This window comes from Argentina silus, assembly GCF_951799395.1.
Source record: "Argentina silus genome assembly, chromosome: 1".
Taxonomy (NCBI): domain Eukaryota; kingdom Metazoa; phylum Chordata; class Actinopteri; order Argentiniformes; family Argentinidae; genus Argentina; species Argentina silus.
Genome location: NC_139655.1, coordinates 5660680 through 5673358, shown reverse-complemented (window position 1 = coordinate 5673358; position 12679 = coordinate 5660680). Strand labels below are relative to the sequence as shown.

The 12679-nt window shown below is 42.4% G+C and overlaps 1 protein-coding gene across 1 annotated transcript; it reads left to right on the top strand.

Annotated features, from left to right (window-relative positions):
- The first annotated feature begins 1407 nt into the window (after positions 1 to 1407).
- alg14 (ALG14 UDP-N-acetylglucosaminyltransferase subunit) lies at positions 1408 to 9974 on the top strand. The gene is made up of 4 exons (XM_083675998.1): positions 1408 to 1531; positions 2237 to 2388; positions 2922 to 3044; positions 9172 to 9974. The coding sequence occupies exons 2-4, from the start codon at positions 2266 to 2268 to the stop codon at positions 9400 to 9402; spliced, it is 477 nt and encodes a 158-aa protein (XP_083532124.1). The 5' UTR covers positions 1408 to 1531; positions 2237 to 2265; the 3' UTR covers positions 9403 to 9974.
- The last annotated feature ends 2705 nt before the right edge of the window (positions 9975 to 12679 follow it).

Sequence of the window (12679 nt, the reverse complement as noted above, 5' to 3'; positions counted from 1 at the left end):
ATGGCAACTGCTAATGGAAGTTGCTATTGAATAGGAACCTTCTTGTTACATTCCTTGACCATTCCGTACGTGCTGCTTCACTGTCTATTGGTAGGCATGTGTGCTCCATTCAGTCAAACTCGAGTTTCTCTTCAACAGAGAAACAACTTGATTTATATCATGTTAATTAGAAAATTACAAATTTATTGTGTGATATCATTAAGAAAATGAGGTTGTTATCGAGCTGTTTCTTAACAAAAGTCCCTTGGAGGACCATTTGCGGTGCATTTCTCATACACTTTCCTTGGCCCCTATTTAGAACAGAGTCTCCTCATATACCACAATGCAATCGAAGCCCTACCTCTTGGTTTCATCCTCTTTAGAGTAAGTAACTACAGGAGGCATTCGTTAGGCATCGACACATGCACACCGTCACAATATGTATGCTGGAGTTGATCAGCTTTGATCATCAAACGTTTTCTCAATTGTTACGTAGCTGAAAACCCATTGGAGGAACAGATCTAGGTTGCTCCTCTTAGATATTCTCCTCCAATGTGTTTTCAGTAGGACACGAGTGGAGGACGGAGGAGAGGATTCGAGGAGTCGTGTTCCTAACAGTTGAGAAAAGGCTAGAGTCGCTGTTTTGAAATTATCCCTGGAAGCGTCGCCCCGTTCTTTTTCCATTGACGTCATATCCCAGAGTCTACCTTTAATGAAGATATCTTTCATTAGGCTAGGTCTCACAAACTATCGCCAGACTGCCATTCACTCATAAATCCACAGATTGTGAACTTTTTGTTCCAGTCCAGAACTAAGTGATGCAAGTAAGTGCTTGATGAATGGCAGCCCTGGACCAGGACAAGTGACGTCCTGGTTCAGAACTAAATGAATGGTTGAATTAGGTGTGTGTAACACTGACCTAAGGTTGCCATAACAACTCACTGTGGTTATATGAACACTGATGTGTATTTGAACCAAAGTCTATAATTAGAACCTATGGGAGAGCTGCATTGCTCCAAGTGGGTCCTACAACTAAGTGTCCTAGACTCCTAGTCACAGATGGGGGCGGGGCTATAGTCTACGAGCCAACTCTGCCTCCTACGTGCAATGCACTGCTATATGGTTGTTGTTGCTAGCTGTCTGACTATCGGTCCTGTCTTATTTAGGCATAAGGCTGGTAGACACCACCAGGACAATTAGTTTTTTCTGCACAAAAGGCACATAAAATACCTACTTCATCATGTCATGTTGCTCAAAGTGATGCAGCGTCAATTCCAGCAGTGGTCTTTGCTTAGTGATGACGTTCGTTTCCTTGTTGCTATGCTCGTTTCCAGGAAGCTTTCCTCTCGCGCTCCGCCGTTTTAGAATGTGTTTTGTCCCGCACGCTGCGCCGTAGTTGTGATCATCATGGCACTGCTTTTAGGAATATTGTTAGGAATTTGTACTACAGTGCTTTTTTTTGTTGTGCGTCTTCTGATTGTCGTTCGGGCCGGTTCAAAATGTAGACCTGGAGAGAAAGGTCATGTCTGCGTTCTTGTTGTTGCTGGATCAGGTAACATTATAAATTGGTTCATAATATAGTCGATATGTTTCCCAACTTCCCTAGCTAGCTGGAAGACCTGAGCCACCGACCTAAGTCATTTGCGTTATAATGACAATATGAGTTGTCAAAGAGGATGAAACTTACATACTCTGTTTAGTCGAGTGAATTGACGAGCTAATGGTTTTTTTTGTTTATGTTTGCAGCTAACCAATGGAAAGGCCAAAGCTAACTAGCTAGTCCACCTGTCAAATCGGCATATAAAACTAACCAGTACCAGTAGCTGATACAGTAAAATGACAAATGCCCTAACCCTGACCACCCGACGAACCATCAGTCAGTGAAAGGTGGATTTTATTACAAACTGTCTTGGCGGGGTCATTTTTATTTCGATACATCTCTCTCGACTCTATCTATCCATAGGACTATAAAGGAGGACGCTATCCGTCTACAAGACCAGTACAGTAGAATCTAGATAGCTACGGTGTCAAATATGAATCATGATGAAAGATCATGTTATTGTAAAGAGAGACAAAGAAAGGCAGTAACATTAGCTGTATGTAATGCTCTGTGTTTTGCTATCACTGTCACTGTTGTAACTGCCTTCATACCCTTATTTACAGAGACATGCTCTAATACATTTCAGTAGATTTCAGTACGCCTGACTATGTAACTTACGCCAATCAAATGAAGTAATTTGTTTGTTTGTTTTTGCAGGAGGACATACAACTGAGATCCTGCACTTGATGGAGAGCCTCTCACAGTCCTACAGTCCTCGGCACTATGTCATCGCAGACACTGACAAGATGAGTGAAGACAAGATACGCACCTTTGAAAGCTCAAAAAAAGACACAGAATCAGATTCTCAGGTACTCAATATGCACCAAATCACATTGTACTTAAACTAACTGCCTCTCAATTTGTTTTAGCATGACGACAGTTTATCACTGTATTCACGTGTCATTGTACCGTACACATATGAATGGCCTCTGTTATGATAGCTTACCTACCTTATCAAATATGTCAGTTTATTGTCCAACTCCAATATCTCTACTCCAGTGTCTTGTTTTTTTTGTGAGAGATGTTAAGTCCTTCATCTAAATCTATTTCTTACCAGCAGATGGAGCAATATCTCTTTATTGCGTTTTTCAATTCACAAAATGTCCCTAAGAAACCTTTCAGTTGGTGGTGTTTTCGCCTGAGAATACGCATGCATTATTCCACAGCAACATCTGAAAGCCATTTTGAATATACCGTATTTTATCATATTTATTCCTGTGTTATGTGTTCAGCATTATGCAGCATTTTTCAGCATTATGCAGCATTTGACAGAAAACTGAATAATGTGTGTCCTGTGTTGTGCCGTGAGGCTAACCCGCTCATTGTCACTGTTTTGCCCCAGTTTACCATTCACCGCATTCCTCGCAGCCGCGAGGTGCGTCAGTCCTGGAGCTCCTCAGTGGTCAGCACTCTGAATGCCCTGCTGCACTCTGTCCCTCTGGTGTTTAGACTCAGGCCGGACATGGTAGGTACACCCAATGTGATACCATTTTTGCCAATATGTGAATCTTCACTATCTTTGCTACCATCACTGCTGCCTACCACTATGTGTTAATGTTAGTCTGGCAACATTATCTTAATTGCCAATAAACATTTTGATGCTGTTAATCGTCTCACCAGTAAAAAAAAAATAAAAAAATAATAATAATAATAATCCCTCCCAGCATGTCTAACATATCTTTCCATACTGTAATATCCATTACATATTAACAACAGATTTAAGTATTTTTGCAGCTAACCAGTTCATTCAACTCAGGCTTGTAACTCCATTGACAATAAATAAAACTTGAACCATAGTGAAGTGACTTCATGTTAAAACCTTGATCCCTTTATTATTGTTCCAGTATATAAATAAGATAAATCAAGGCATTGTGCATGATCATCTCAAAACCCAGAGTGAACATGGCGTAGAATCTGGAATAAAAGGTTTCCAGAGGGTTCTCGGCCTACCAATTACTCACATCTTTCTACAATCAGTAATTAGTGCACTGCACACGGCCCTGTGGGTTCACACAGTCCATTCAACTGGCCTTGGATTGTTTGTTTAGGGTTTGCGGAAGTGAAAGACAGAAACTGCATTGTATGGGCCCATCACTGTAGCCATTGATAGGGATATCGTTGTAGCTGGAGGAGTGAAATGTCATTTTGTTTAACCGTAATGTCTGTGTAATACTTCATTAAAAGTGTGATGTGTATGCATTAGTAAAATCCAGAAAATGAGAAGAGAGAGACAAACACACACACACACACACACACACACACAGACAGACAGACAGACAGACAGACAGACAGACAGACAGACAGACAGACAGACAGAGAGAGAGAGAGAGAGAGAGAGAGTGTCAGTCTCGGCAGGAATGAACAGACAATCGGGGCCCCTTATTTTCTCCCCTCCTTTCCTATCCCACTGGCTTCTCTTCCCTTGTGTTATGTAATGGTGGGGGCCAGGGAGAAGGGTCCTTGTTCACAGGATGTGGCGAGACCTGGCTGGTTCCTCTGCTAGCTGAGTTACTCTGCAGCTCAGCCTTGGGAGGAGGGGGGTGACTAAGCAAGCAGACTGAAATTGCAACTGCAGCCACTGGTTAGAAAATACTACAGTCTGTATAAAACAGTATGGGAAGCTGCAGATTATTTGGTTGTGACATGACAAAGGTTTCTGCCATTTCCCCCTAATCTCTTACCTTTGCCACTGCCAATAGCCCTCTCAATGGCGTACATCCACAGTCCGTTCATAGAGTGTACCACCATAGATTGTTAGACCTGGAGGGGGTTGAGGGGTTAGAGATGACTGAATTTAGAATTGAACAGGTTCTATAATAGGTAAGAGGTAGACATATCAGGATTTATGTGGCAAAGCTACCTGGCATACTGACACAACATTGCGCCTGGAAAGCATTACCTCTGACTTAGTATTTCTCTCTAATATGGTCTATTGTTGTCTTTATCTCAGGAATGCTAAATTACATTTGCTTATCTCACGTCTCTGTTGATTTAGAGTAGCTGAAGTCAGGGCTAAAAAAATGGGAATTTTTATTACCCACATAGACTCCAGTGTAGACTGTCCAGAGTTGTATTGGGTCCATTGCTCCCTTACTGCTTCCCTCATAACGTGATGGGGTCAGCATGATAAGCATTCTTTAGGATGACTGAAAGCAGACGTTTATTTGTTTTGACCAAACTTGAGCATGTCTCTCCGGGAGCAGTGGCATGGGGTTGTGAGGTTGTAGTGGAGACAGGACACATTCCGAGTCGGAATCACAGGAAAACTGTGGGGGGTCAGGCCAGGGGGGTGGAGGGGAGAGGGAAACCGAGAATGGGGGGTGGGTGTTAGGGTTCTCAAGCGTGTGTTAGCCATAAAAGGGCATTTGTGAGACCACACACACCCCACCACCACCATTTCCACCTCCAGATGTGTCAGCACAATCCTACCGGCTGACAGCATCCTTGCAGTCAGAGGTTTAAAGTATGATCAATGGATGAAGTTGCACAGTTGTGGTGTGGGACAGTGTTAGGGTTCTAGAAAAAAGTTGTTAAGTAACAGTGTAGATCATTGGAGGTGTATTTTCTGAGATGTTTGTTCTGTGTAATTAAATATTAACTACAATCAGCTGTCTGTTTTTGAACTCCCCATGATGATACCCACACCTGGTTTTAAGATGATATGACATGCAAACAGATGTAGACCCCCCCCAACAGTAAACTGGACTAAATTGGATCATCAATACACACAAAATGTTCCCAATTTCAAAGAGAAAGCCGAGCAGAAAGTGTGTGCTGGTCATACGATAGATAACACCCAACGACGGGCCAAGGAGCCTCACAGTGGCCTCACCCTTACTTAGCATTCCTGTGTGGCTCTTAGCTGCTGGTAAACTAAGCCAGGCCCTGCTTCTCCACGTTTGTTTTCCCTCTGACATACGCTCCAGTGGTGGGACACCATATGTTTTATCTTAACCTTATTAGGAAATTGCTAGAGAATGGAATGGAAAGGCCTTTTGGTGCTTCCAAGCGAGATTCCGACCAGGAATATGATCCTTCTTTCCTCTCCTTTCATGTTCTATTTGAAGACAGTGAGCGTAATCAGGCCTATGGATTGATTGTTAACCAAACATGTCAAGCTGGCATGCAGAAGCAACAGCCCGCAGACATTCCTGCATGTATTTGCTCATGTATGTTGAGTTTTATGAGCCACTGTGCTGAATGTATCCATATAAGTCCCTCTTAGGCCCTGGATCCAGAAACCCATTGTCGAACTGGCCATGTCTAATAAAATATTGTCTTTGTTTGGTTTCAGTTAAATCTTTGATGTTGGGTAGCCCTGAATGTTTATTTTGGGGCCTTTACGCTCTAACCCAGAATACAATTCTAGGAAAACACTGTTGATGTTGACTATTGTGCATCATCATAGATTAAATGAAGGCCACAATCACAGTATACTGAAGATTGAATTTTGGCCACAATCGCAGTATTTAACTAGGCTTACCATCTGTTTAAACAGAGCCACAGTGACATCTCCCCGGTAACCGAACCCCCTAACGTCTCCAGCTGTCAAAAATAATAATAATAGAAAAGTTGCATTCACAGACGTTTACGTCAAGCAGCTGTGCAAACCACTGATCTATCACAAAGAGACAACCACCTATTCCACATAGTCTGTCTGTCAGGGGGAGAGAAAGCATGAGGCATACAAGCCATCTGTTGATGAATCTATATTTCTCTGGCACTTAATGAGGCTCAGGACTAGCTTTCACTGATCTTTTGCTCTACTCAATCATGCGATTTTTAAAGAGACTAGCTGACAGTGTTGAAATGGGGTGGTACAGTTATCCAGAACTTTCTAGCCTAGACAGCCAAAAATGTGTTCCCTCTGGGGTGAATTGTCACCAGCTACCACTCGTAATGTGGAACTTTGTTATAGTCCTTCATGCATTCAGTCAAGTGCTCATAGGAGTCTAGACAGCATAGTCAGAGGTTATCTGCTATGTTATCTTCTTTCCCTGGTTCAACTTGGATGTGATCTAGTTTTTATCACACTGACACACCTACGTTCCAGTCTGCAGTGTGGTGACTCACCTCTTCTGGTCCGGTTAGGACATGACAAATGCTGATGATCCGCAGACAAACAGACGATCACCTGGTGTTGCTCAGTGAGTTGAATGTACCCGGTTCTGTGTGTTATGATGACATCATCAGGTGTAACCCACCCACCCACCCCCACCCCCAGTGCGTTCGTGCGTTCGTGCGTGCGTGCGTGCGTGCGTGCGTGCGTGCGTGCATTATAGGCCTCAGCAGAGCTGGGTAGACTGAATCATGCGTATACCCAGAACACAGCAGAGCAGAAAAATCCGGAGGGATGGTCAGCCTATGCCGTAAATCCAGCCATGGACTCAGTGCCAGGGAAAGCATGCCAGGAATGTTCTAGCCAGGTTTATGAATGCAGCGCTACAAAAGAAAGGCTTTAGAGTAAAGGCTTATCTTACGGGAGGTGGGGAACCGTGATTCCAATGCAATAAATGCTCAAAGCCCAATCTAAGTCGGTTTCCCAGCAAAGCAGCCATTGCGGTTTTCCACGAGGAAGTCATATTAATACTTGGATGAGCAGAGCAGTAACGGATTGTTGAGGTTTTGCATTTTACTGAGTATCTCACTGAGAGAGTTTCAGCCTAGAACCTGAAATGGAACTCATGCGTTCTCCAAATCATTGGTGAGCTGTTGAGGGTCTCCTTTACTTCGCACCACCAATAAATCAAGTGTACAGAAGTTTGCATTGTGCGGTCGTTGAATCATGATTTGATTGATTTTTCTCGTAACTCCACGTGATTCATTTTCTAAGGTAGAGGAGGGCACTGAGTTGCAAGTATTTGGTCCTGAGCCCTGTGGCCAGTGATTTATTTTGTGTTGAAGGCTCACACGACTGTATGCCCATTCAAATTTGCACCTGCATGATGACAGTTGGAGAGACAGCGTTTTTCCAGTTAGAACCTAGCAGAGAGCAAACACTCCACGGTGTCATCGCTCTAAGCTTTAACATTTTGAGCTAGAGTCAGCTCTTCGCTGTTGGTTGACGATGACCTCATTGCCAGTAACTGGGCCTCCGACTTGTGAAATATTTATACTCACCATTATCCCATCTGCACTAATTATCAATGTCACCCCAACGTTTTTATGGGAAATGTTGTTCGGAGTAAATAAATTCATCCCACTAAGCTGTAAAATCCTGTAAGCATGTAAGAAATTGTGTCCTCTGTAATCGTGTGAATTGTGTGAAATGTTATGGTTAATGCCATTGTAATGTATATGACCGTGTGGAGAGGATATTAGAGTGTTGGTGTATGCCCAAACTACGGTTGTGCTATGAGACTGTGGTTGTGCTATGAGACTATGGTTGTGCTATGAGACTATGGTTGTGCTATGAGACTGTGGTTGTGCTATGAGACTATGGTTGTGCTATGAGACTATGGTTGTGCTATGAGACTGCGGTTGTGCTATGAGACTATGGTTGTGCTATGAGACTATGGTTGTGCTATGAGACTGTGGTTGTGCTATGAGACTACGGTTGTGCTATGAGACTACGGTTGTGCTATGAGACTATGGTTGTGCTATGAGACTGTGGTTGTGCTATGAGACTATGGTTGTGCTATGAGACTATGGTTGTGCTATGAGACTATGGTTGTGCTATGAGACTATGGTTGTGCTATGAGACTGTGGTTGTGCTATGAGACTATGGTTGTGCTATGAGACTACGGTTGTGCTATGAGACTATGGTTGTGCTATGAGACTATGGTTGTGCTATGAGACTATGGTTGTGCTATGAGACTATGGTTGTGCTATGAGACTGCGGTTGTGCTATGAGACTACGGTTGTGCTATGAGACTACGGTTGTGCTATGAGACTATGGTTGTGCTATGAGACTATGGTTGTGCTATGAGACTATGGTTGTGCTATGAGACTGTGGTTGTGCTATGAGACTGTGGTTGTGCTATGAGACTGTGGTTGTGCTATGAGACTACGGTTGTGCTATGAGACTACGGTTGTGCTATGAGACTATGGTTGTGCTATGAGACTGTGGTTGTGCTATGAGACTGTGGTTGTGCTATGAGACTACGGTTGTGCTATGAGAGCTAAATGTGCTAAATGATTGATTCTCCAGACCCCGCAGCCCTTCGTCGACACAGCAGTCTGACTGCTTTTCCTGTAAATCCCTGACTCCCCAACCCATACTCCTTCACTCCCCAACCCACACTCCTTCACTCTTCTAGCCCACAAGGCATAGCTCTCTATAGATCTCTTTGTCTGCCTGTCTGTCTGTCTGTCTGTCTGTCTGTTGATCTGTCTGCTTTTTGGTCTCATTCTTGTTCTCTTTTCCTTTCTCCCTATCTTTTGCCCTCAAAGCTGAGTCTCACTTGAGATCTTCATCTCCTCCTCTCCTGTCAGACTATATATATTCAGAGCCAGCAGAGTTCAGCACATTCCATTTCTCTGAGATTGAGTGAAGGCCCAAACTGGTGATTTTTAGGGATTGTGAGTGACAACCAATCTCACGCTGTGTGTGTGTGTGTGTGTGTGTGTGTGTGTGTGTGTGTGTTTTTCAGGTGCTGTGTAACGGCCCAGGGACCTGCATCCCCTTGTGCATGGCAGGACTTCTCCTGGGGATTCTGGGATTGAAGAAGGTCCTGATCATCTACGCAGAGAGCATCTGTCGAGTAGAGAAACTGTCCCTCTCCGGAAAGATCCTCTATCACCTTGCAGACTACTTCTTTGTGCAGTGGTCGACCCTGAAAGACAAATACCCCAAATCCATATACCTCGGAAGAATAGTCTGAGCAGACTAATGACCAAAGACTGTGGCTTTGTTACTGATATTAAACATTTTTAAATGGATCATGTTTAATAGTTTAATAAACTGTGATGGACGTTTTCTATGAACACAAATCAAAAGACTTTGATACATTACTCTAGTCTATACTTGTAGGTTAACAAGTCCTGTGTAACCTCTAGCTATTCCACATGTTACTTGAATTTATGGTAATGTACAATGATAATGAATACAAAATGGAATTCTTACCTTTGTACCTGACTTGAATTGAGGTGTGGTTGAAACTACCTTTAAATAAAATATGCTAGTATAAAATTACCTCATTTTTCTGGTTTTGAGTTGAAACGGAGAAGTCAAAGAAATATGTCTGAAAGACGGGATGATGAAAACAGCTGTTGTGTCTAGTGACATGACAGCCATCATTGTTAGAGAGGAACGCAATAATGACAGAGGCAAGACAACACAAGATCATCTCAAAACACTGGTGCTACCTCAGTGCTAACACTCCATGCTGTCACTCAACAATGTCAGTTATTATGCTTGAAATATGAGAAAGGTTTTATGTATATTTAATTAAACACTTGCTTGAATGAAAAGTTGTATACCTCCTGCACATTTGACATCCCCATAATAACCAGAAAAGTGCAAATTAAGAGCATATTTGTGAGCTTGCATCAAGTGTGGCAGCAACATCAGTGAAATCCTGATGTATCATTCATATATATATATATATATATATGTGTGTGTGTGTGTGTGTATGTGCTTAATTAAATCCTTTGAAATGTAGCAAAACTATGACTGATCAACCCTTCCTAAATATATGTATGCAATATATTGATATCAGTTATAGAAAGCCAACATTGAAAACAAAAAGTAGTGTTGTCTTTGTGGTATTGTATGTTGTTGTCTCTCTAGAAACAAGCATTCAGGTGAAGTGAATTTCCATTGTGGTGTTTTTCCTGTTCCTGGATGCAGTTCACAGGACAGGAAGAGCATTGACTTATTGAGAGGTTTCGTTGTACTGCAATAAGAGAGGGGGAAATAGAAACAAACCAAATGTTTGTATTCTCTGCTGACATTTCAGCTATTTATAGTTGTTATCTCTGATCTTCAGTGTACGAAATACTCACTTGCTATATCTGGCTTGGTCGATAACAGAAGGGAGTTGAACATTCTTGGTACAGAGCATTGCTGTTTCTATTAATGAGTGAATGAAAATGTCTATGTTTTACAACAACATTTGGGATTCCTGATAACAAATGTAGTTTGTTGTGAATATTTTAACATAGAATGACATGAATGAAATGTATCTTTGGGTAATATCAGCTTGCTGTGTTGGAATTATCATTATTACATCCTCATTTTCAGCCACAAGTAAAACATATGTTGACGGAGAATGGATATGTGAGTTTGCTGAGAGCTTTGAGTGCATTACCAACATGGCCTCCATACATCTGAAACCATAAATGATACCCTCCCTAAAGGACTGCAGCATCTGCCATTTAATAAAGCCATACCACATCATAATCCACATCCAGAAGCCATGCAGACATATGAGCAGTGGCTCCAACCCTGGACCTGTGGCTCTTGGCAAGGCCACAGTGTTGTTATTGGCACATCCTCAGAGTTATTAAGTCAAGGGGAATGAAATGAGAACCTGCAGCTTTTTAAGAAGTCTGCTCTGCTGAAAGTATGGGTTTCAGTGAGTGCCAGGGTTAATAGTAAGCCAACCCCTTAGGTCTGTTGCAGTCTATAATTTGATTACCTCTGTTATCAAGGTTATGCTGTATTTACTAGACAAAGTAGGGCAAACCTTGCACAGGTCATAAATCTCACTCTACACTGCATTGCAGATTCCCAATAGATCTGGAATGGGCATACTAGACCTGACATCATGGGGAGCAGAGTGGATTTCTAGCACATTCTACGTGAGCTACATAGACCTCTAACCCCAAAGGCTATAGAACAGAGCTGTCAGCCATTACAGACATAACCTAGAAATCAGAGCCCTTTAAAAAATGACCTTAATCTCAAAAGATGACTCCTAACCCGAACCCTACCAAGTGAGACAGTTGCCCCGCCCGTGTGTTTATAGGGTGGCCTTCATCAAATGGTAGACATAGCTGACCAAACCATTTAGAAAGCTTGAACAGAGATGAAATATAATTGATAAATTGGGGCCCTGATTAATTTATTATTCTTTTTCTGTGAAGAAATCTGGGTCCTAGTTCTGGCAATCAAAGATAGCTGGTCAAACCATTTAGAAAGTTTGACATTTAAAAAAAAAAATAATAATAATGTTGGTAAACTCTGGGTCCTATATCTTATAAGACTCACAGTCAGGTCACATGGTCATGAAACATTCAGAGGCCTAGAAATTAAATGGGTGCTCAGCAATATTGAGTATAGTATCATATAGTATCATCTACTGTATATTGGGTGAACAGGTGGAGAGAGACTGTTGAAGGCGGAACTCCTATTGCGAAACTGAGTTGTTTCTGCTGGATAACTGAGACTGACAAACAGCATACTTCCAAACAGTCCCTTCATTCACAGCCCAAGTGTTGACTGACATTGGAAGAGATAGTTATCTGTTCAAACAAAATGTCTGTGTTGTCCGCTGCTGTGTTTTTTTCATGCCCTTGTACACATATCCTTGAATGGGGGGACAAAGAGCCAGTCGGCTACTTCCAGCATGAAGCTACAGTACATTATAATAATTATACCATTTTTCAAGGAGTAACCTTGTCCCCAGGCTATTGGTGGAAGTGTCTGGGAATGAGAGTGTTCAAGGAGCAACTTGTTACACCTATAAAGAACATGGCATCCAGCCAGCCAAACTAGCATGTATTTTATGTGTGCACTGACAGTGTTAGGGATTGTGAGTGACAACCAATCTCACGCTGTGTGTGTAAAAGGTAATAAAGAAAGGTAGCTCTTTTTAACAAGATATGTAACAGACCCAAATGCTCGGTTACCTTATGTTCTAACAACAAAATCATTGAAACATTTGCTGTGAGATATGGGGCTACAGGTTATCATATGTACAACCATGTTATGAACAACATGGCACCCCCCCTACCTGTCTGACCTCCTCCATCAACACACCCACACCCGCAGCCAAGGTCAGCTGATGCCAACTGCCTTGTCCCCATCACCAGGACTACGCACCATACCTGGGGGAACTGGGTCTTCTCTACTGCAGCCCCCATGCTTTGGAACACTCTCTCAAACCACATCAAGGAATCCAACACGCTGTCCTCTTTCAAACGTTCCCTCAAATC

Coding starts and splice junctions, on each gene's coding strand:
- alg14 (XM_083675998.1), top strand. CDS start 2,266: ATGGAGAGCCTCTCACAGTCCTACAGTCCTCGGCACTATGTCATCGCA. Junction 2,389..2,921: donor ACACAGAATCAGATTCTCAG/GTACTCAATATG, acceptor GTTTTGCCCCAG/TTTACCATTCACCGCATTCC. Junction 3,045..9,171: donor TTAGACTCAGGCCGGACATG/GTAGGTACACCC, acceptor TGTGTTTTTCAG/GTGCTGTGTAACGGCCCAGG.